The sequence below is a fragment of the Hyla sarda genome, chromosome 9 (genome assembly GCF_029499605.1).
Source record: "Hyla sarda isolate aHylSar1 chromosome 9, aHylSar1.hap1, whole genome shotgun sequence".
Lineage (NCBI taxonomy): Eukaryota > Metazoa > Chordata > Amphibia > Anura > Hylidae > Hyla > Hyla sarda.
The window spans coordinates 174,357,657-174,381,186 of record NC_079197.1 but is presented as its reverse complement, the minus strand read 5'-3'; the positions used below and the strand labels follow the sequence as shown (position 1 = coordinate 174,381,186).

At 47.2% G+C, this 23,530-nt stretch overlaps 1 protein-coding gene across 11 annotated transcripts in view; it reads right to left on the bottom strand.

The window, feature by feature from the left end:
* Nucleotides 1-2,373: 2,373 nt before the first annotated feature.
* GIPR (gastric inhibitory polypeptide receptor) overlaps nt 2,374-23,530 on the bottom strand; it is a 265,555-nt gene continuing 244,398 nt past the window's right edge. For all 11 annotated transcript variants that reach the window (XM_056540708.1, XM_056540703.1, XM_056540710.1 and 8 more), the window contains 6 exons: nt 21,014-21,074; nt 20,429-20,498; nt 6,280-6,368; nt 5,514-5,652; nt 2,689-2,730; nt 2,374-2,612 (listed from right to left, as the gene is read on the bottom strand). In XM_056540708.1, coding sequence (XP_056396683.1) covers nt 2,496-2,612; nt 2,689-2,730; nt 5,514-5,652; nt 6,280-6,368; nt 20,429-20,498; nt 21,014-21,074 — 518 coding nt within the window. In that variant the 3' untranslated portion in view covers nt 2,374-2,495. The remainder of the gene's footprint in view (nt 2,613-2,688; nt 2,731-5,513; nt 5,653-6,279; nt 6,369-20,428; nt 20,499-21,013; nt 21,075-23,530) is intronic.

Here is a 23,530-nt window from a genome sequence, read left to right as displayed (position 1 = left end):
GGGGGGTATAGAGCAGACAATATCTGAATCAATGTGGAGGCCACTGGGGGCGCATTGTCTGTTGGGGCGCGAGTCACCAACCCCCTGCTTCATTTGTGAGACACTATACTAGCAACTAGGGCTGCTGCGAATCGCTCAGTGATTGATGAAGCTTTAGTTTGCTGACACCGGCGGCAGTGCGCCCCCCTCAAAAGTGCACTATAGGTGATAGCCTACTTCGCCTATAGGAAGAACCGGCCATGCTGACACACTGACCCCCAGCATTAGTGTGTGACCCCCTGACCCCCAGCATTAGTGTCTGACACCCTGACCCCCAGCATTAGTGTGTGACCCCCTGACCCCCAGTATTAGTGTGTGACACCCTGACCCTGACCCGCAGCATTAGTGTGTGACACCCTGACCCCCAGCATTAGTGTGTGACACCCTGACCCGCAGCATTAGTGTGTGACACCCTGACCCCCAGCATTAGTGTGCGACACCCTGACCCCCAGCATTAGTGTGTGACACCCTGACCCCCAGCATTAGTGTGTGACACCCTGACCCCCAGTATTAGTGTCTGACACCCTGACCCTGACCCTCAGCATTAGTGTGTGACACCCTGACCCCCAGCATTAGTGTGTGACACCCTGACCCCCAGCATTAGTGTGTGACACCCTGACCCCCAGCATAAGTGTGTGACACCCTGACCCTGACCCTCAGCATTAGTGTGTGACACCCTGACCCCCAGCATTAGTGTGTGACACCCTGACCCCCAGCATTAGTGTGTGACACCCTGACCCCCAGCATAAGTGTGTGACACCCTGACCCTCAGCATTAGTGTGTGACACCCTGACCCCCAGCATAAGTGTCTGACACCCTGACCCTCAGCATTAGTGTGTGACAACCTGACCCTGACCCCCAGCATTAGTGTCTGACACCGACCCCCTGCATTAGTGTCTGACACCCTGACCCCCAACATTAGTGTGTGACAACCTGACCCTGACCCCCAGCATAAGTGTGTGACACCCTGACCCGCAGTATTAGTGTGTGACACTCTGACCCCCAGCATTAGTGTCTGACACCCTGACCCCCAGCATAAGTGTGTGACACCCTGACCCTCAGCATTAGTGTGTGACACCGACCCCCAGCATTAGTGTATGACACCCTGACCCTGACCCCCAGCGTTAGTGTGTGACACCCTGACCCCCAGCATTAGTGTGTGACAACCTGACCCTGACCCCCAGCATTAGTGTGTGACACCGACCCCCAGCATTAGTGTGTGACACCCTGACCCTGATCCCCAGTATTAGTGTGTGACACCCTGACCCCCAGCTTTAGTGTGTGACACCCTGACCCCCAGCATTAGTATCTGACACCCTGACCCCCAGCATTAGTATCTGATACCCTGACCCCCAGCATTAGTGTGTGACACCCTGACCCCCAGTATTAGTGTGTGACACCCTGACCCCCAGTATTAGTGTCTGACACCCTGACCCCCAGCATTAGTATCTGACACCCTGACCCCCAGCATTAGTATCTGACACCCTGACCGCCAGCATTAGTGTCTGACACCCTGACCCCCAGCATTAGTATCTGACACCCTGACCCCCAGTATTAGTGTCTGACACCCTGACCCCCAGCATTAGTATCTGACACCCTGACCCCCAGCATTAGTGTGTGACCCCCTGACCCCCAGCATTAGTATCTGACACCCTGACCCCCAGCATTAGTATCTGACACCCTGACCCCCAGCATTAGTGTCTGACACCCTGACCCCCAGTATTAGTGTGTGACACCCTGATCCCCAGAATTTGTATCTGACACTCTGACCCCCAGCATTAGTATGTGATACCCTGACCCCCATTATTAGTGTCTGACACCCTGACCCCCAGCATTAGTATCTGACACCCTGACCCCCAGCATTAGTATCTGACACCCTGACCCCCAGCATTAGTATCTGACACCCTGACCCCCAGCATTAGTATCTGACACCCTGACCCCCAGCATTAGTATCTGACACCCTGACCCCCAGTATTAGTGTCTGACACCCTGACCCCCAGTATTAGTGTGTGACACCCTGACCCCCATTATTAGTGTCTGACACCCTGACCCCCAGCATTAGTATCTGACACCCTGACCCCCAGCATTAGTATGTGATACCCTGACCCCCAGTATTAGTGTCTGACCCCCTGACCCCCAGCATTAGTATGTGATACCCTGACCCCCAGTATTAGTGTCTGACACCCTGACCCCCAGCATTAGTATCTGATACCCTGATCCCCAGAATTTGTATCTGACACCCTGACCCCCCAGCATTAGTATGACACCCTAAATCCTGGTATTAGTATCTGACACAGGTAAGTCTTGCTGCGATAGGTAAGAATCACTCACTGATCACTGCGCTGTAGCAGGTTTTACTTTATAGTCACTATACAAACAATAAATAAGTAGTAGGAGGCGATAACACAGGCTATTCTGGGCTCTTAACTGGTCCAGGCCCCCTGACCCCTCAGACATCAGGTCTTTGGCAGCGTGGGCTCTTCTGGGAGGGGGGGTCGCAGGGATCTGGAGGTGCATGATGGGTGTTCTCCTCTGAAAGTGTCTCGTAGCTTCCTGCGCAGCTCAGCCTGAACCTGTCGGAGACATAACATGAGAACCGGGGGGGCAGTGTAGAAATGAGGTGTAGGGGCAGATGGAGGGGGCACTCACCTCTTTATTACAGATACAGTACAGCACGGCGACCAGCAGCCCCTGCAGGATAGACAGATAGATACATCAGTAATAGGACTTGATGAAATTAGAGTCTACAATGCTGTAAAAAAGGATTCACCCCTCTCCTGTCATTGCACATCTGTAATAATAATAACTATATACAGTGTACAGGGCCACCAGATCAAATGTGCTAAAGTAGCTGCTCCCCGGATAACTGTGGGGCCCTGTACTCTGGACTATGTTTTTGACAATCTACACACAATGCAGCATGTTGGGCCCCTAGGTGAACCTGATACAGGGGGATCCAGGGATCAGTGACTGGGCTGTGTAGTTCGGCCCGCCCCCTTTCAGAGGAGACACTTAATGGGCGGGGCTAGAATACTCAGCACATAGCCTAAGGCCCAACCTATATACTGTATATAGAGAATCCCATCACTGCCATCACTTAAATTGGCCCCTATTCCCATTGGGGCTAACAATCTAAATTTCTAATTAATCAGTATGTTTTGGAATGTGGGAGGAAACTGATGTACCCGCAGGAAACCCACACAAACATGGGGAGAACATACAGACTCCTGTTCTCTTTGGTGGAAAAAAATAAAAAAGGACCCCAGCGGTGTAAGGCAACAGTGCTAACAAATAAGCCACTATGGTCACTGATGGTATGGTAATTCACTGATAGTAGGCAGCCTAAAGATTGTTCGCCTAAGGTTATAATTCCACTGTTCTAGGTCTGGTCAGAAAACTGGATTTGGGCAAAAATGAGCCGATCTGACTCCGATCGGCTCATACAAATTAATGAGCTGGTGACCGTATATTCAAAACATAGTGTGAACCCACCCTAATTGATGAAGACTCAGGGAGGGATGTCCAGTTCCTGACCCAAACCTAACAGAGCCAGGAAAACTTCCAGTGTGTTTAACTTACACAGCAAGAGGAGAGGAAAACTCCCAATGTATGTGACTGGCAGAGGAGAGAAAAGGAAAAAACCCAATGTGTGTAAATGACAAAGGAGAGGTAAGGAAAACTCCCAATGTATGTTACTGACAGAGGAGAGGTAAGGAAGACTCCCAATGTATGTTACTGGGAGAGGAGAGGAAAACTCCCAATGTATGTTACTGACAGAGGAGAGGTAAGGAAAACTCCCAATGTATGTTACTGGCAGAGGAGAGGTAAGGAAGACTCCCAATGTATGTTACTGGCAGAGGAGAGAAAAGGAGAGGAGAGGAAAACTCCCAATGTATGTTACTGACAGAGGAGAGGTAAGGAAAACTCCCAATGTATGTTACTGGGAGAGGAGAGGTAAGGAAGACTCCCAATGTATGTTACTGGCAGAGGAGAGAAAAGGAGAGGAGAGGAAAACTCCCAATGTATGTTACTGACAGAGGAGAGGTAAGGAAAACTCCCAATGTATGTTACTGGCAGAGGAGAGAAAAGGAAAGCCCCCAATGTATGTTAATGACAGAGGAGAGGTAAGGAAGACTCCCAATGTATGTTACTGGCAGAGGAGAGGTAAGGAAGACTCCCAATGTATGTTACTGGGAGAGGAGAGGAAAACTCCCAATGTATGTTACTGACAGAGGAGAGGTAACGAAAACTCCCAATGTATGTTACTGGCAGAGGAGAGGTAAGGAAGACTCCCAATGTATGTTACTGGCAGAGGAGAGAAAAGGAAAGCCCCCAATGTATGTTAATGACAGAGGAGAGGTAAGGAAGACTCCCAATGTATGTTACTGGCAGAGGAGAGGTAAGGAAGACTCCCAATGTATGTTACTGGGAGAGGAGAGGAAAACTCCCAATGTATGTTACTGACAGAGGAGAGGTAAGGAAAACTCCCAATGTATGTTACTGGCAGAGGAGAGGTAAGGAAGACTCCCAATGTATGTTACTGGCAGAGGAGAGAAAAGGAAAGCCCCCAATGTATGTTAATGACAGAGGAGAGGTAAGGAAGACTCCCAATGTATGTTACTGGCAGAGGAGAGGTAAGGAAGACTCCCAATGTATGTTACTGGGAGAGGAGAGGAAAACTCCCAATGTATGTTACTGACAGAGGAGAGGTAAGGAAAACTCCCAATGTATGTTACTGGCAGAGGAGAGGTAAGGAAGACTCCCAATGTATGTTACTGGCAGAGAAGAGAAAAGGAGAGGAGAGGAAAACTCCCAATGTATGTTACTGACAGAGGAGAGGTAAGGAAAACTCCCAATGTATGTTACTGGCAGAGGAGAGAAAAGGAAAGCCCCCAATGTATGTTAATGACAGAGGAGAGGTAAGGAAAACTCCCAATGTATGTTACTGGCAGAGGAGAGAAAAGGAAAACCCCCAATGGCCCTCATTTACTATTTGTTTTACTATTTACTACTTGTTTTGTCGTTTTTTTTTTTGGCGCATCTTTGTCTGCGACATGTCACAGACATCGTGCGCCAGTCTGCGACAGGATGCGAAATTTTTTCCCGACAGACCCGTTGTGGATTCTCCCAAACCCGAAAAAGGGGCGTAACCCGACATTTCTGAGCTTTCCCACGTATTTATAAAGGTTTCCAACACGAATTTGTTGAATTGTTGTGGATTTTTTCCCGACAACTCAGAGGAGTTGGAAACCAAAACCAACAAAAACCATGTGCGACAAACAGGATGCGACATAATAATAAATACCAGGGGAAAAAAGCAATCGGGTAAGAAAGCAAGATAGACTTACAACCCGATTTTCTAAGTAAATGAGGGCCATTGTGTGTTAATGACAGAGGGGAGGAAAGGAAAACTCCCAATGTGCAAGTGGCAGAGAATACTTTTTAACCAGCGTGTGAGAGCACTTATGTCATACATGGAAGGAGCTGAGCAGGAGTTCCAGGCCAAGTTTACTGTATCTCACTCGGCCCGTTGCACTTTCCTCAGGAATTAGGTTGAAGACGGCTTCATGGATCCCAAGAAGTGGAATCAGCGTCAAGGTAGACTTGGCCAACCTGAGGAAGAAGAATGAGAAGGTGTATGAGATTCTAGCGTACGTGGAGAGATGTTGCAGGGTGTATGGGAAGTCATGCTCTACAGGTCATTGTTCTGTACAGCAGTGGTCTCCAAATTGTGGCCCTCCAGATGTTGCAAAACTACAACTCCCGACATGCCTGGACAGCCAACGGCTGTCCGGGCATGCCGGGAGTTGTAGTTCTGCACCAGCTTGAGGTTCACAGTTTGGAGACCACTGATGTAGAGGAAGATGTGCTGCAGAGCATTGTTCTGTATTGTGTGTAGGATGTTACTCTGCAGGGCAGTGTTCTGTATTGTGTAGAGATGAATGCTCTGCAGGGTACTGATCTATATTGTGAGTGAGATGATTCTCTGCAGGTCATATATCTGTATCGTGTAAAGAGTGATTCTCTGCAGGGTAGTGTTCTATGCCGTGTGTGGGGCAATGCTCTGCAGGCCATTGTTCGTATTGTGTGTAGGACGATGCTCTTCGGAACAGTAGTGTTCTGCATTACACAGGGGTGAATGTTCTGCAAGGCAGTGTATTCTATTGTGTAGGGGTGATGTTCTGCAGGCCACACGTCATCAGTACACAGGATGCAATATGCTGCAGGGGGTACTGTCACCTGTACTTGCGATCGCTCCTCTTCATCTGATTGGCTCGAAGTTTCAGGACCAGGATGCGCAGTATGCGCAGGAAAATGATGAAGTTCACCTGATGACATCATACAAGGAGAACCAATCAGATGGATAATGTAATAGACCTCTCCAACGCTCAGGCCCGAAAGCGGACTTTCCATTGGTTATAAAAAGTCTACATACCCCAAGTAAAATGGCAGGTTCTTGTGATGTTAAAGAATAATATAACAATAAATCTCGTAATAACTTTTCCACCTTTTATTTAACGTGACCTATAATCTGAACAATTCAATTGCAAAACAAACCGAAATCTTTGAGTGGGGGAGGGGGACAAAACAAATAAACCCTCACAGTAACCTGGTGGCATAAGTGTGCACACCCTCTAAAAACTAAAATGTAGCTGTGTTCAGAATTAAAGGAGTTATCCAGGAAAAAAATTTTTTTTTTTACATATCAACTGGCTTCAGAGAGTTAAACAGATTTGTAAATTACTTCTATTAAAAAATCTTAATCTTTTCAGTACTTATAAGCTGCTGAAGTTGAGTTGTTCTTTTCTGTCTAAGTGCTCTCTGATGACACGTGTCTCGGGAACCGCCCAGTTTAGAAGCAAATCCCCAAAGCAAACCTCTTCTACTCTGTGCAGTTCCCGAGACAAGCACAGATGTCAGCAGAGAGCACTGTTGCCAGACAGAAAACAACAACTCAACTTCAGCAGCTGATAATTATTGAAATGATTAAGATTTTTTAATAGAAGTAATTTACAAATCTGTTTAACTTTCTGGATCCAGTTGGTATATATAAAAAAAAAAGTTTTTTCCTGGAATACCCCTTTAACCAATCACATTCTATTTCATGTTAAATAGAAGTCAATACACTATCATTTAAAGGGGTATTCCAGGAAAAAACTTTTTTTTATATATATATATCAACTGGCTCCAGAAAGTTAAACAAATTTGTAAATGACTTCTATTAAAAAATCTTAGTACTTATGAGTTTCTGAAATTAAGGATGTTCTTTTCTGTTTAAATCCTCTCTGATGACACCTGTCTCGGGAAACACCCAGTTTAGAAGCAAATCCCCATAGCAAACCTCTTCTAAACTGGGCATTTCCCGAGACAGGTGTCATCAGAGAGGATTTAGACAGAAAAGAACAACCTTAACTTCAGAAGCTCATAAGTACTGAAAGGATTAAGATTTTTTATTAGAAGTAATTTACAAATCTGTTTAACTTTCTGGAGCCAGATGATATATATAAAAAAGTTTTTTCCTGGAATACCCCTTTAAAGTGACTGAATAATCACAAATAAAGTTCAGCTTTTCCTAACATTTGCTTAGTTGTGTCTCAGAGCACAAGCCAAGGTCCAAAGAGAGATTCTGTATAATCAGAGGGATCTCAGAGATATGTGTCAGGAGAAGGGAACAAAAGAATTTGCAAAGCACAACATACAGTGGGGCAAAAAAAGTATTTAGTCAGCCACCAATTGTACAAGTTCTCCCCTTTATAAAGATGAGGTCCTGTAATTTCCATCATAGGTTATAACCTCAACTATGAGAGACAGAATGAGAAAAAAATCCATAAAATCACATTGTCTGATTTTTAAAGAATTTATTTGCAAATTATGGTGGAAAATAAGTATTTGGTCAATAACAAAAGTTCACCTCAATACTTTGTTGTATACCCTTTGTTGGTAATGGCAGAGGTCACATGTTTCCTGTCTTCACAAGGTTTTCACACACTGTTGCTGGTATTTTGGCCCGTTCCTCCATGCAGATCTCCTCTAGAGCAGTGATGTTTTGGGGCTGTCGCTGGGCAACACAGACTTTCAACTCCCTCCAAAGGTTTTCTATGGGGTTGAGATCTGGAGACTGGCTAGGCCACTCCAGGACCTTGAAATGCTTCTTATGAAGCCACTCCTTCATTGCCGGGGCGGTGTGTTTGGGATCATTGTCATGCTGAAAGACCCAGCCACGTTTCATCTTCAATGCCCTTGCTGATGGAAGGAGGTTTTAACTCAAAATCTCACGATACATGGCCCCATTCCTTCTTCCCTTTACACGGATCAGTGGTCCTGGTTCCTTAGTAGAAAAACAGACCCAAAGCATGATGTTTCCTCCCCCATGCTTCACAGTAGGTATGGTGTTCTTTGGATGCAACTCAGCATTCTTTCTCCTCCAAACAAGACGAGTTTTTACCAAAAAGTTTTACTTTGGTTTCATCTGACCATATTACATTCTCCCAATCCTCGTCTGGATCATCCAAATGCTCTTTAGAAAACTTCAGACAGGCCTAGACATGTACTGGCTTAAGCAGGGGGACATGTATGGCACTGCATGATTTGAGTCCCTGGCGGCGTAGTGTGTTACTGATGGCAGCCTTGGTTACTTTGGTCCCAGCTCTCTGCAGGTCATTCACTAGGTCGTCCGTCCCCCCCCCCCCCCCCGTGTGGGGTTCTGGGATTTTTGCTCACCGTTCATGTGATCATTTTGACACCACAGGGTGGGATCTTGAGTGGAGCCCCAGATCAAGGGAGATTATCAGTGGTCTTATATGTCTTCCATTTTCTAATATTTACTCCCACAGTTGATTTCTTCACAGCAAGCTGCTTGCCTATTGCAGATTCAGTCTTCCCAGCCCGATACAGGTCTGCAATTTTGTTTCTGGTGTCCTTCGACAGCTCTTTGTTCTTGGCCATAGTGGAGTTTGGAGTGTGACTGTTTGAGGTTGTGGACAGGAGTCTTTTACACTAATAACAAGTTCAAACAGGAGCCATTAATACAGGTAATGAGTGGAGGACAGAGAAGACTCTCAGGGCTCATTTCGTGCGCCATGATCTTTAGTTTTTATCAGTGCCATTTTTGTTTTCTTGTGACTTTTTGATAGTTTTTTAGAAAAATTTTTAGGGTATACAAAGTGACCAAAAATATCCAATTTTGGACTTTGGTATTTTTTACGTAATCGCCATTGACCGTGCGGTTTAATTAACATAATATTTTTTATAGTCAAGACATTTCCACACGTGGCGATACCGCATATGTTTATTTTTATTATGTTTATATATTTTTTATATGGAATTTGGGAAAAGGGGGGTGATTTAAACTTTTAATATGGAAGGGGTTAATGGGTGTTTTTTTTTTTTAAACTTTATTAGTCCCCTTAAGGGACTTTTAGGAGAAGCCTAAAGGTCAGAAGCCCATGACATACACAGTTAACAGCACAAGGACGTGTATAAACGTCCTTGGTTTTTAACAGGTTAAAGGAACTGCAGGAATTTCTGGCAAGTACTGTCTGTGTGCTACATGTCACAACAATCTCCCGTATTCTCCATATGAATGGGCTAGGGTGGCAAGACGTAAGCCTTTTGTTACAAAGGAAAACATCCAAGCCTGGCTGAAGTTGGTAAAAATTAACATCAAGTCCCCAAAATGTGTTACGGATGTCACGATGCCGGCTGGCAGGTAGTGGACCCTCTGTGCCAGAGAGGGATTGGCGTGGACCGTGCTAGTGGACCGGTTCTAAGCCACTACTGGTTTTCACCAGAGCCCGCCGCAAAGCGGGATGGTCTTGCTGCGGCGGTAGTGACCAGGTCGTATCCACTAGCAACGGCTCACCTCTCTGGCTGCTGAAGATAGGCGCGGTACAAGGGAGTAGGCAGAAGCAAGGTCGGACGTAGCAGAAGGTCGGGGCAGGCAGCAAGGATCGTAGTCAGGGGCAACGGCAGAAGGTCTGGAAACACTGGCAAGGAACACACAAGGAACGCTTTCACTGGCACTAAGGCAACAAGATCCGGCAAGGGAGTGCAAGGGAAGTGAGGTAATATAGGGAAGTGCACAGGTGAAAACCCTAATTGGAACCACTGCGCCAATCAGCGGCGCAGTGGCCCTTTAAATCGCAGAGACCCGGCGCGCGCGCGCCCTAGGGAGCGGGGCCGCGCGCGCCGGGACAGAACAGACGGGGAGCGAGTCAGGTAGGGAAGCCGGGGTGCGCATCGCGAGCGGGCGCTACCCGCATCGCGAATCGCATCCCGGCTGGCAGCAGGATCGCAGCGCCCCGGGTCAGAGGACGTGACCGGAGCGCTGCAGCGGAGGGAGTGAAGCGAGCGCTCCGGGGAGGAGCGGGGACCCGGAGCGCTCGGCGTAACAGTACCCCCCCCCTTGGGTCTCCCCCTCTTCTTGGAGCCTGAGAACCTGAGGAGCAGACTTTTGTCAAGGATGTTGTCCTCAGGTTCCCAGGATCTCTCTTCAGGACCACAACCCTCCCAGTCAACTAAAAAAAAATTTTTCCCTCTGACCTTTTTGGCAGCCAAAATTTCCTTGACCGAGAAGACGTCCGAGGAGCCGGAAACAGGAGTGGGAGGAACAGATTTGGGAGAAAAACGGTTGAGGATGAGTGGTTTGAGAAGAGAGACGTGAAAGGCATTAGGGATACGAAGAGAAGGAGGAAGAAGAAGTTTATAAGAGACAGGATTAATTTGACACAAAATTTTGAAAGGACCAAGATAGCGTGGTCCCAACTTGTAGCTAGGGACACGGAAGCGGACATATTTAGCGGAGAGCCATACCTTGTCTCCAGGGGAAAAGACGGGGGGAGCTCTTCTCTTCTTATCCGCGAACCTCTTCATGCGTGAAGAAGCCTGTAAAAGAGAATTTTGGGTCTCTCTCCATATAATGGAAAGGTCACGAGAAATTTCATCCACAGCGGGCAGACCAGAGGGCAAGGGGGTAGGGAGGGGGGGAAGAGGGTGACGACCGTACACCACGAAAAATGGGGATTTGGAGGAAGATTCAGAGACCCTGAAGTTATACGAAAATTCGGCCCATGGAAGGAGATCTGCCCAGTCATCCTGGCGGGAGGAAACAAAATGTCGCAAATAATCACCCAGGATCTGGTTAATTCTTTCTACTTGTCCATTGGACTGGGGATGATATGCAGAGGAAAAATTTAATTTAATCTTGAGTTGTTTACAGAGAGCCCTCCAGAATTTAGACACGAATTGGACCCCTCTATCCGAGACAATCTGCGTAGGCAACCCGTGAAGACGAAAAATGTGTACAAAAAATTGTTTAGCCAACTGAGGCGCAGAAGGAAGACCAGGAAGAGGGATGAAATGTGCCATTTTGGAGAATCGATCAACGACCACCCAAATAACGGTGTTGCCACGGGAAGGGGGTAAATCAGTAATAAAATCCATACCAATCAGAGACCAAGGCTGTTCGGGGACAGGCAGAGGATGAAGAAAACCAGCGGGCTTCTGGCGAGGAGTCTTATCCCGGGCACAGATAGTGCAGGCTCGCACAAAGTCCCCAACATCCGTCTCCAGAGTCGGCCACCAATAGAAGCGGGAGATGAGTTGCACAGATTTCTTGATGCCCGCATGACCTGCGAGATGGGAGGAGTGACCCCATTTGAGGATTCCGAGGCGTTGGCGTGGAGAAACAAAGGTCTTTCCTGGAGGAGTCTGCCTGATGGAGGCAGGAGAAGTGGAGATCAGGCAGTCAGGTGGAATGATGTGTTGCGGAGGGAGATCAACTTCTGAGGCATCCGAGGAACGAGAGAGAGCATCGGCCCTAATGTTCTTATCGGCAGGACGAAAGTGAATCTCAAAATTAAATCGGGCAAAGAACAGAGACCACCGGGCCTGGCGAGGATTCAGCCGTTGGGCCGACTGGAGGTAGGAGAGGTTCTTGTGGTCGGTGTAGATAATAACAGGAAATCTTGATCCCTCCAGCAGATGCCTCCATTCCTCAAGTGCTAATTTAATGGCTAGAAGCTCTCGATCCCCGATGGAGTAGTTCCTCTCCGCTGGAGAGAAGGTCCTAGAAAAAAAACCACAAGTGACAGCATGCCCGGAAGGATTTTTTTGTAGAAGAACAGCTCCAGCTCCTACTGAGGAGGCATCAACCTCCAATAGGAAGGGTTTGGAAGGGTCAGGTCTGGAGAGCACGGGAGCCGAAGAAAAGGCAGACTTGAGTCGTTTAAAGGAGTCTTCGGCTTGAGGAGGCCAGGACTTGGGATCAGCATTTTTCTTGGTTAAAGCCACGATAGGAGCCACAATGGTAGAAAAATGTGGAATAAATTGCCTGTAATAATTGGCGAACCCCAAAAAGCGTTGGATAGCACGGAGTCCGGAGGGGCGTGGCCAATTTAAGACGGCAGAGAGTTTGTCTGGATCCATCTGTAGTCCCTGGCCAGAGACCAAATATCCTAGAAAAGGAAGAGATTGGCATTCAAACAGACATTTCTCAATTTTGGCATAGAGTTGGTTGTCACGAAGTCTCTGAAGAACCATACGGACATGCTGGCGGTGTTCTTCTAGATTGGCAGAAAAAATTAGGATATCGTCCAGATATACCACAACACAGGAGTATAATAGATCACGAAAAATTTCATTGACAAAGTCTTGGAAGACGGCAGGGGCATTACACAGTCCAAAGGGCATGACCAGATACTCAAAGTGTCCATCTCTGGTGTTAAATGCCGTTTTCCACTCGTCCCCCTCTCTGATGCGGATGAGGTTATAGGCGCCTCTTAAGTCCAATTTAGTGAAGATGTGGGCACCTTGGAGGCGATCAAAGAGTTCAGAGATGAGGGGTAAGGGGTAGCGGTTCTTAACCGTGATTTTATTAAGACCGCGGTAGTCAATGCAAGGACGTAGGGAGCCATCTTTTTTGGACACAAAGAAAAATCCGGCTCCGGCAGGAGAGGAGGATTTACGGATAAAGCCCTTTTTTAGATTCTCCTGGACGTATTCGGACATGGCAAGAGTCTCTGGGGCAGAGAGAGGATAAATTCTGCCCCGGGGTGGAGTAGTACCCGGGAGGAGGTCGATAGGGCAATCATAAGGCCTGTGAGGAGGTAGAGTCTCAGCTTGTTTTTTGCAGAAAACATCCGCGAAGTCCATATAGGCCTTAGGGAGACCGGTTACAGGAGGAACCACAGAGTTACGGCAAGGGTTACTGGGAACCGGTTTTTGACAGTTCTTGGAACAAGAGGACCCCCAACTCTTGATCTCCCCAGTGGACCAATCCAGGGTTGGGGAATGAAGTTGAAGCCAGGGAAGTCCAAGGAGAATCTCCGAGGTGCAATTGGGGAGGACCAAAAGTTCAATCCTCTCATGATGAGATCCGATGCTCATAAGAAGGGGCTCCGTGCGGAAACGTATGGTACAGTCCAATCTTTCATTATTTACACAATTGATGTAGAGGGGTCTGGCGAGACTGGTCACTGGGATGTTGAACCTGTTGACGAGAGAGGCCAAAATAAAATTTCCTGCAGATCCAGAGTCCAAGAAAGCCACTGTAGAGAAGGAGAAGGCAGAGGCAGACAACCGCACAGGCACAGTAAGACGTGGAGAAGCAGAGTAGACGTCAAGGACTGTCTCACCTTTGTGCGGAGTCAGCGTACGTCTTTCCAGGCGGGGAGGACGGATAGGACAATCCCTCAGGAAGTGTTCGGTACTAGCACAGTACAGGCAGAGGTTCTCCATACGGCGTCGTGTCCTCTCTTGGGGTGTCAGGCGAGACCGGTCGACCTGCATAGCCTCCACGGCGGGGGGCACAGGAACAGATTGCAGGGGACCAGAGGAGAGAGGAGCCGAGGAGACGAAACGCCTTGTGCGAACAGAGTCCATATCTTGGCGGAGTTCCTGACGCCTTTCAGAAAAACGCATGTCAATGCGAGTGGCTAGGTGAATAAGTTCATGTAGATTAGCAGGAATTTCTCGTGCGGCCAGAACATCTTTGATGTTGCTGGATAGGCCTTTTTTGAAGGTCGCGCAGAGGGCCTCATTATTCCAGGACAATTCTGAAGCAAGTGTACGGAATTGTACGGCGTACTCGCCAACGGAAGAATTACCCTGGACCAGGTTCAACAGGGCAGTCTCAGCAGAAGAGGCTCGGGCAGGTTCCTCAAAGACACTTCGGATTTCCGAGAAGAAGGAGTGTACAGAGGCAGTGACGGGGTCATTGCGGTCCCAGAGCGGTGTGGCCCATGACAGGGCTTTTCCGGACAGAAGGCTGACTACGAAAGCCACCTTAGACCTTTCAGTGGGAAACAGGTCCGACATCATCTCCAGATGCAGGGAACATTGGGAGAGAAAGCCACGGCAAAACTTAGAGTCCCCATCAAATTTATCTGGCAAGGATAAGCGTATCCCAGGAGCGGCCACTCGCTGCGGAGGAGGTGCAGGAGCTGGCGGAGGAGATGACTGCTGAAGCTGTGGTAGCAACTGTTGTAGCATAACGGTCAGTTGAGACAGCTGTTGGCCTTGTTGCGCTATCTGTTGTGACTGCTGGGCGACCACCGTGGTGAGGTCAGCGACAACTGGCAGAGGAACTTCAGCGGGATCCATGGCCGGATCTACTGTCACGATGCCGGCTGGCAGGTAGTGGACCCTCTGTGCCAGAGAGGGATTGGCGTGGACCGTGCTAGTGGACCGGTTCTAAGCCACTACTGGTTTTCACCAGAGCCCGCCGCAAAGCGGGATGGTCTTGCTGCGGCGGTAGTGACCAGGTCGTATCCACTAGCAACGGCTCACCTCTCTGGCTGCTGAAGATAGGCGCGGTACAAGGGAGTAGGCAGAAGCAAGGTCGGACGTAGCAGAAGGTCGGGGCAGGCAGCAAGGATCGTAGTCAGGGGCAACGGCAGAAGGTCTGGAAACACTGGCAAGGAACACACAAGGAACGCTTTCACTGGCACTAAGGCAACAAGATCCGGCAAGGGAGTGCAAGGGAAGTGAGGTAATATAGGGAAGTGCACAGGTGAAAACCCTAATTGGAACCACTGCGCCAATCAGCGGCGCAGTGGCCCTTTAAATCGCAGAGACCCGGCGCGCGCGCGCCCTAGGGAGCGGGGCCGCGCGCGCCGGGACAGAACAGACGGGGAGCGAGTCAGGTAGGGAAGCCGGGGTGCGCATCGCGAGCGGGCGCTACCCGCATCGCGAATCGCATCCCGGCTGGCAGCAGGATCGCAGCGCCCCGGGTCAGAGGACGTGACCGGAGCGCTGCAGCGGAGGGAGTGAAGCGAGCGCTCCGGGGAGGAGCGGGGACCCGGAGCGCTCGGCGTAACAACGGACTGATGGAACCATGATGGATCTTTTTGGCCATAATTCTAAAAGGTATGTTTGGCTCAAAACAACACTGCACATGACCCAGATTACACTACACCCACAGTGACACATGGTGGGGATAGCATCAGGCTTTGGGGCTGTTTTTGTTCAGCTGAAACCAGGGCCTTAGTCACAGTGGAGGGAATTATGGCCAGTTCCTGATCCATGGCAATTTTGAAAGATGAAGACGAAGTTCACTGTTCAGCAGGACAACAACCCAAAGCTCACATTCAAATCCACAAAAGCATGGCTTCACCAGAAGAAGATTCATGTTTTGGAATGTCCCAGACCTTAATCCGATTGAACATCTGTGGGGTGATCTGAAGAGGTCGTGCACAGGAGATGTCCTCATAATCTGATAGATTTGGAGCAAGAAAGAGTGCGAAAATATTACCAATTCCAGATGTGTCATGATAATAGACTCTTACCCAAAAAGACTGATTCCTGTAATAACATCACAAAGTGCTTCAACAAAGTATTAGTTTAAAGGGGTAATCCAGTGGAAAACAAATTTTTTTTTTCAAATCAACTGGTTGCAGAAAATTAAACAAGTTTGTAAATTTATTCTATTAAAAAAATCTTAATCCTTCCAGTACTTATGAGCTGCTGTATGCTCCAGAAGAAGTTGTGTAGTTCTTTTCAGCCTGACCACAGTGGTCTCTGGCCTATTTCCATGTCAGGAACTGTCCAGAGCAGAAGAGGTTTGCTATGGGGATGTGCTCCTACTCAGGACAGTTCCTGACATGGACAGAGGTGTCAGCAGAGAGCACTGTGGCCAGACAGAAAACAACTACACAACGTCCTCTGCAGCATACAGCAGCTGATAGGTACAGGAAGGATTAAGATTTTTTAATAGAAGTAATTTGCAAACCTTTTTAACTTTCAGGAACCAGTAGATATATATAAAGGGTGTGCACACTTATACAACCAGGTAGTAGGGTGTTGTTTTTTTTTCTCTTGCTCTCAAAAATTTCAGTTTGTTGTGCAACTGAATTATTCCCCCTATAGGTCACATTAAATGTCTGAAAAGTTCTGACATGATTTATCTTTGTCTAATTTTTTTTTTATATCACAAGAACCTGACATTTAGAAGGGTGTGTAGACCTTTTATATAAACTGTAGGTCACTCTGACCCCTACACGTCCCCACACAGTGATAAACATACACACACCCTATTTTTATTTTTTTTAAACCCATATGCATAATTGATGGTAGCACTGAGCAGCACAATAGAGCTTGACATCATATATTTTTAATGATTTGTGGCACATTGCACTTTATTATTCTCACTACAGAGGTTTTCAGTGTCCATTATTTATATCCTCCTTTTTTTTCCCATCGCGCCACTGTCATCTTTATCTGTGTGTTGTAAAATAATATTAACAACAATTCTTTTTTCTTGTATCGTGATGTAAAATAAAAATAAATATATTTTTCTATTAATGCTTCATTTGTGTGTGTTTATAATGTGGGGCCCATTACTGCCAGTTGTGCAGGTTATATACCGTATATACTCGAGTAGAAGCCGACCCGAATATAAGCCAAGGCCCCTAATTTTACCCCAAAAACCCAGGAAAAGTTATTGACTCGACTATAAGCCTAGGGTGGGAAATACATCACCCCCCTGTCATCATCCAAACCCCAGTCATTATCACCCCCGTCATCATCACCATCACCCCGTCATCATCCCCCCCCCTTCATCATCACCGCTTGTCAATCCCTTCATCAGTGGTCTTCAACCTGCAGACCTCCAGATGTTGCAAAACTACAACTCCCAGCATGCCCGGACAGCCATCGGCTGTCCGGGCATGCTGGAAGTTGCTGTTCTGAAACCTCTGGAGGTCCGCAGGTTTAAGACCACTGCGGCCTTCGTCATCATCCAGACCCCCCATGTCTTTTTGCCTGCAAAACCTAAAGAAACTGGATAAAACAATTGAGTACACACCATGCAAAAAGTAGAATACCTGTCTGATAGAGTAAATGTAAGGAAGGGTGGGAAGGAAGGGTGAGCTGGTCCAGGCCATCTATGCTGCAGGGACCGTCCGGTGGGGAGGGTTAGTCGTTCTGGGCTCTCCATTTTCACAGGGAGGCCCTCTTCTCCGCTCCGGGCCGCCAGGAATAGTGACGTTGCCTTGACGACGACGCACAGGGACGTTCATGCGCAGGTATGTCTGCTGCGCACGAACGTCCCTGTGCGTCGTCGTCAAGGCAACATCACTAGGCCCGGGCCGGGCCCGGAGCGGAGAAGAGGGCCTCCCGGTGAAAATGGACAGCCCGGAACGACTAACCCTCCCACCGGACGGTCCCTGCAGCATAGATGGCCCGGACCAGCACACCCTTCCTTCCCACCGAGGGGAGGTGAGTAGAAAACTAAAGGGGGGGTCTGGATGATGACGAAGGTCGCAGTGGTCTTCAACCTGCGGACCTCCAGATGTTTCAAAACTACAACTCCCAGCATGCCCGGACAGCCGGTGGTCTTCAACCTGCGGACATCTGGAGGTCCGCAGGTTGAAGACTACTGAGAAGGTAGAGAGTTCACTAGAGTATAGGCCGAGGGGGGCGTTTTCAGCACGAAAAACCGTGCTGAAAAACTCGGCTTATACTCGAGTATATACGGTACCATTAGAAACAAACGCAATGTAAGTAAACCAATAACACACAGTTTCATTAGTCATGCCCTATACTATGTACACATCCACCGTGCAGGGAGAAAAAGTATATGAACCCTTACATTTCTTAACCTATATATCTCCCTTTAGCAGCAATCACTCCTAACAAAAGTTTTCTGTACCTGCAAATAACATTTGCTCAAGGCTAAAGAACAACTTTGGATCATTTCTCCGTAAAGGGGTACTCCCGTGGAAAAATGTTTTTTTTTTGTTTTTTTTTTAATCAATTGATGCCAGAAAGTTAAACAGATTTGTAAATTACTTCTATTCCAGTACTTTTTAGGTGCTGTACACTACAGAGGAAATGCTTTTCTTTTTGGATTTATCTTCAGTCACGACCACAGTGCTCTCTGCTGACCTCTGCTGTCCATTTTAGGAACTGTTCAGAGCAGCATATGTTTGCTATGGGGATCTGGACAGTTCCTAAAATGGACAGCAGAGAGCACTGTGGTTGTGACAGAAGAGAAATCCAAAAAGAAAAGCATTTCCTCTGTATCATACAGCCCCTAAAAATTACTGAAAGGCTTAAGATTTTTTAATAGAAGTAATTTACAAATCTGTTTAACTTTCTGGCACCAGTTGATAAAAAAAAAAAAAAAAAAAGTTTGCCATGGGAGTACCCCTTTAAAAATGTGTTTTGGTTCACCTGTATGGGTTGCCTGTGTGCAGCGCCCTCTGTAGGTCAGGCCACAGCATCTCCATAAGGTAATTCCAAAACACGACTCTTCTTTTTCCTCAAGCCTTTAGCTGATTTCCTTATGTGTTTAAAAGGGGTTCTCCGCTGCTAGACATCTTATCCCCTATCCAATGGATAGGGGATAAGATGTCTGATCACAGGGATCCCGCTGTTGGGCCCCCCGCGATCTCCCGCAGCACCTGGTGTTCTAAACAAACGCCGGGTTCCTGCGTCATTGGTCATGACATCATGCCACGCCCCCTCCATTCATGTCTATGGGAGGGGGCGTGCACCCTCCCATAGACATGAATGGAGGGGGTGTGGTGTGACGTCACGAGGGGGAAACAAACGAGGAAGAGGAAGCAAACAAGTGCCGATCAGTGAGATTGGTGCTCGTTGACACAGCCTTAACAAGACTCAATCAATCGCACTACCGGGCTGCACAAGCAATCGTTGGATCAATCGTGCGGCCCATTAAATTCATTGGTATCGGCTGCAGACGCTCTGTATCGACAGGGAGATGTGCGGCCAATGATGATAATTTTTATTGGCCGAACAAAAGATTAAAAAAAGCCGACAAATGTAACAGTTGACTCTTTTACAGGGACGATTATTGGGAATGAGCATTTCTAGATAATAGGCCAATTTTCAATGGCCTCGAGAACAATCAGACCAATGTATTAGTATCCATTTAGAAGTCCAGGTAATTCCCAAAAGTTCACAAACTTTTTCTTGCAACTATACACACATAATGATGCAAGAAATATTCTGTGAATAATAGGGTGATGTCCCAGTACAGGACATGGTCCTGTACTACCTTTAGGCCCTGTCAGGTTGAGACCCTCAGTGACCTGGGGGCTCTCCTGCATGGTCTCCCCCTGTTGTTCCATAATGTTGTGTATATCATTTTAATGCCTAGACAGTCTCCTAATGTATAGATAGAGCAGAGTTGCTTTGGTAGGTCTCAAGGACCTGTGAGTCTGTCACAGTTATGTTATGCAGTCACATGATTTGTTGTCACATGTTCTCCCAGAGAGCACCAGCTTAACCTATGACCCTCACCTTGACCAATGGGCTTTAGTCAAGCCCCCCCACTATATAAAGGGGCGGCCATTACAATTCACTTCTTCTCATCCTTTACTGAGAACCAGCAAGTACAGAGATCTCAGTGACAGTGATCAGCATCTGGAACACCCCAAAAGCTACAGTCATTCCAGTAAGTCTCAAGTCTATGTCTGCTGTCACTGAAACTAGTCAAGTCCTGCACATAGTCAAGTCCAACCTCGAGTCACGTTAATTACAAGTATATTGGTCCAGCAAGCTGCGAGGTCCTTCTGGGTCCTGGCCACCTCTCTGGGAATTTGGACCTTACAGTAGCTGTGAAGATAAATCCATCCGTCTTATACTCAGTGAAGCCTCCGTTTGACCATAACTGGTTGTGGACTCTCATTTCACTACTAGCAACGGGCGTGTGGTGTTCCGGAACCCTAAAACCACACTGGCGTCACGAACACTAGGGGTTAATACCATCTGATCCCACCACTAACACCGCTACACCCGTGGTCCCGACATACACCAGTGGTCCACCACAACAGCAAATAACAAGGATGCTGTAACTGGGGCAATGATGAGGACTAAACGAGTCTGTGCAGTGCGGCTGCAGTGACTCTAGCACCACGGAACTTACCAGCACGGCCAGGAGGATGGGGGAGCGGATTATCCACCAGTACGAGCGGTTGTCGTTTCTTTCCCAACAGCTAAAAGACAAGGAGCAGAAGTTAGGCGGCACCTCACACTTTGCTCCTCCAGGACAGATCTAGAACCCACACAGATAAGGAATTAGGGCTCCTTCCCATATTTATATGTTGGTCCAATGAAGTTTTGCTCTGGTGTGGCAGTAAAATGCCGGAGGGAAACTGGTACCAGAACTGACCCATTGTTGTTGTTCATGGCATCCGTCTTGTCAGTTGTAATGACGGACCAGCCCAGACGCTGAATAGAACAGTGTATTTTCTATTTGGTTCAGTAGATGTGAAAAAGTCCGATGACAATTTCACCAAAGCATTCGCATCAGTTGGGGTTAGTTTTAGCACAAAAACACTGATGTCCATGCAAAATGCATACGTGGACCTTAAGGAGGACCTATAGGGGAAATGAGCTCAGTCTCCACATTGGCGCCGTGGTTCCACCCTGTTTGTTGAGTCAGATGTCAGTGGTCAAGATGCTAAGACAGTGGCCCTTGTGACTTAAACATGAAATGGGTCGCACTCACTGTGTGTTCTCATACAGCTGTCGCATGACCACCCACGGGATGACAAATAGGATCGGTGCCCCTGCGGCAAACAAGAGAGATGAGAACATATGTGAGTGTGGTGTCCTGGAGCAGGGTCAGCCTTTGCTACTCTGAACACTGTTCGGGTGGCTGTAGCCTTAAAGGGGTACTCAGGCTGGAAAACCATTTGCTTAAATGAACTAGTGCCAGAAAGTTAAACAGATTTGTAAATGACTTCTATTTAAAAATCTTAATCCTTATAGTATTTATCAGCTGCTGTATGCTCCAGAGAAAGTTGTGTAGTTATTTCCAGTATGACCACAGTGCTCTCTGCTGACACCTCTGTCCATGTCAGGAACTATCCAGAGTAGCAGAGGTTTGCTATGGGGATTTGCTTGTACTCTGGAAAGGTTTCTGACATAGACAGAGGTGTCAGCAGAGAGAACAGTGGTCAGAGGGAAAGAACTACACAACTTCCTCTAGAGCATACAGCAGCTGATAAGTACTAGAAGTATTAACATTTTTAAATAGAAGGAATTTACAAATCTGTTTCTGGCACCAGTTGATTTGAATTTTTTTTTCCACCGGAGTACCCCTTTAAAGGTCTCCAGCTCTGTCTCAGGTCTATTTTCTATGTATTTCTATGCAGATGTGTTTTCTATGTCTATATATTTTTCCTGCATACACCAATCCTAAATGTAAGTCTAAGGGGTTAACTTTCTTTACCCAAGAGTCAATGCTTTCTGTAAAAGAAATGGTAATATGTCACATGTCCAACCCTTCAGCAAGATAAGGGCTAAGGGCTGTCCTTCATCAACATCAGTGGAATTCTGCCCCAAACCACAACATTTCAAGTCAAGGCAACAAAGCTGCATCCATTGTGGTCTGTCCTGCTACAGGAATGATACTATCATAGGTAGATGCTTTAGGGACAAGAGCAAAACCTAGGGCCCTCTAGCCAAGTAAGGACTAGGTTCAGGTATCCTCAGGGCAGGCCTGTCCAAGCGGTGGACTAACATTTGGAGACCCCCTTCTAGATGCCCTCAAAGATAGTGACATCTCAGAGCAGCCCAAGGAAACGTACGTGAGAGAGGAGATATTTGCAAGTTTACCAAGACACACTCCCCAGTAAAAACCCCAGAAGTAATCCTGTTTAAGGGCAGGGTCACATGTAACAGATCCGCAGCATATTTACGCTGTGGATCCGCTGATGACCCGACCTTATATTGTGCCTCCAGCTGTTTCCCCCGTGTCCTGCTCACAGCAGCAATGCACCGCTCCGAACAGCCACACAGGGACTTGCGAGTCACCGTGCACATGCACAGTGTACTCAGACATCATGCCCGCTCCGCGATGTCTGTGAGTATACTGTGAGTACGAGTGGGGACTAGCAGGCTCATGTGGCTGCTCGGAGTGGCGCATTGCTGCTGTGAGCAGGACACGGGGGGGAACAGCTGGAGGCACAATATAGGGTCGGGTCACTGGCGGATCCACAGCATAAAATACGCTGAGGATCCGATACGTGTGACCCTTGTAAATTGGACAAATGCCAGAGCAGAGGTACACCTCTATGCTAAAGACTAACTTGTTATCAACTAGTGTTTCCTGAGTACAGTGAGGGACAAGCCAGGCAGAAACTCGGTAAGTCTCTGAGCCAGCACGCGCTACAAGGGAAAAGTGAGTAGTCAAGTTTTAAGTCGTAGTCTCAAGCCTTAAAGGGGTATTCCAGGCCAAAACTTTTTTTTTATATATCAACTGGCTCCGGAAAGTTAAACAGATTTGTAAATTACTTCTATTAAAATTTTTTAATCCTTACAATAGTTATTAGCTTCTGCAGTTGAGTTGTTGTTTTCTGTCTAACTGCTCTCTGATGACTCACGTCCCGGGAGCTGTGCAGTTCCTATGGGGATATTCTCCCATCATGCACAGCTCCCGGGACGTGACATCATCATTGAGCAGTTAGACAGAAAATTTCAGAAGCTAATAACTATTGGAAGGATTAAGATTTTTTAATATAAGTAATTTACAAATCTGTTTAACTTTCCGGAGCCAGTTGATATATATATATATATATATATATATATATATATATATATATATATATATATATATATAAAGGTTTTGCCTGGAATTCCCCTGTAAGTGTGAAGTCTCATCATGAAAGTGCAGTGTAGAAGAGGCCAAACCCGCTGCACGCCACTGATCTCCTGCAGTTTATTTAGGAGGACTACAAGTCATATAGTGCCAATTCGTAAGTGTGTTAAATTACTAAAGGATTGTGACAGTGACAAGTTACCAGACTTCAGTAAAGAACAAGGTGTTATCCGTAAATCCTGGCTTTTGAGGTATTTATTCCTGGGGCTTTGATATGGATAGCTGCCTAACTACAGGGTTGTTACACTCCAGCCACCGGACACTACAACCATCTGCCATTCATCCTAATCACGACCCTACTTCTGGCAAACCTGACAACCTTGCCAGCTAAGTATCCATATTAGAGGGGTACTTCGCTGCTCA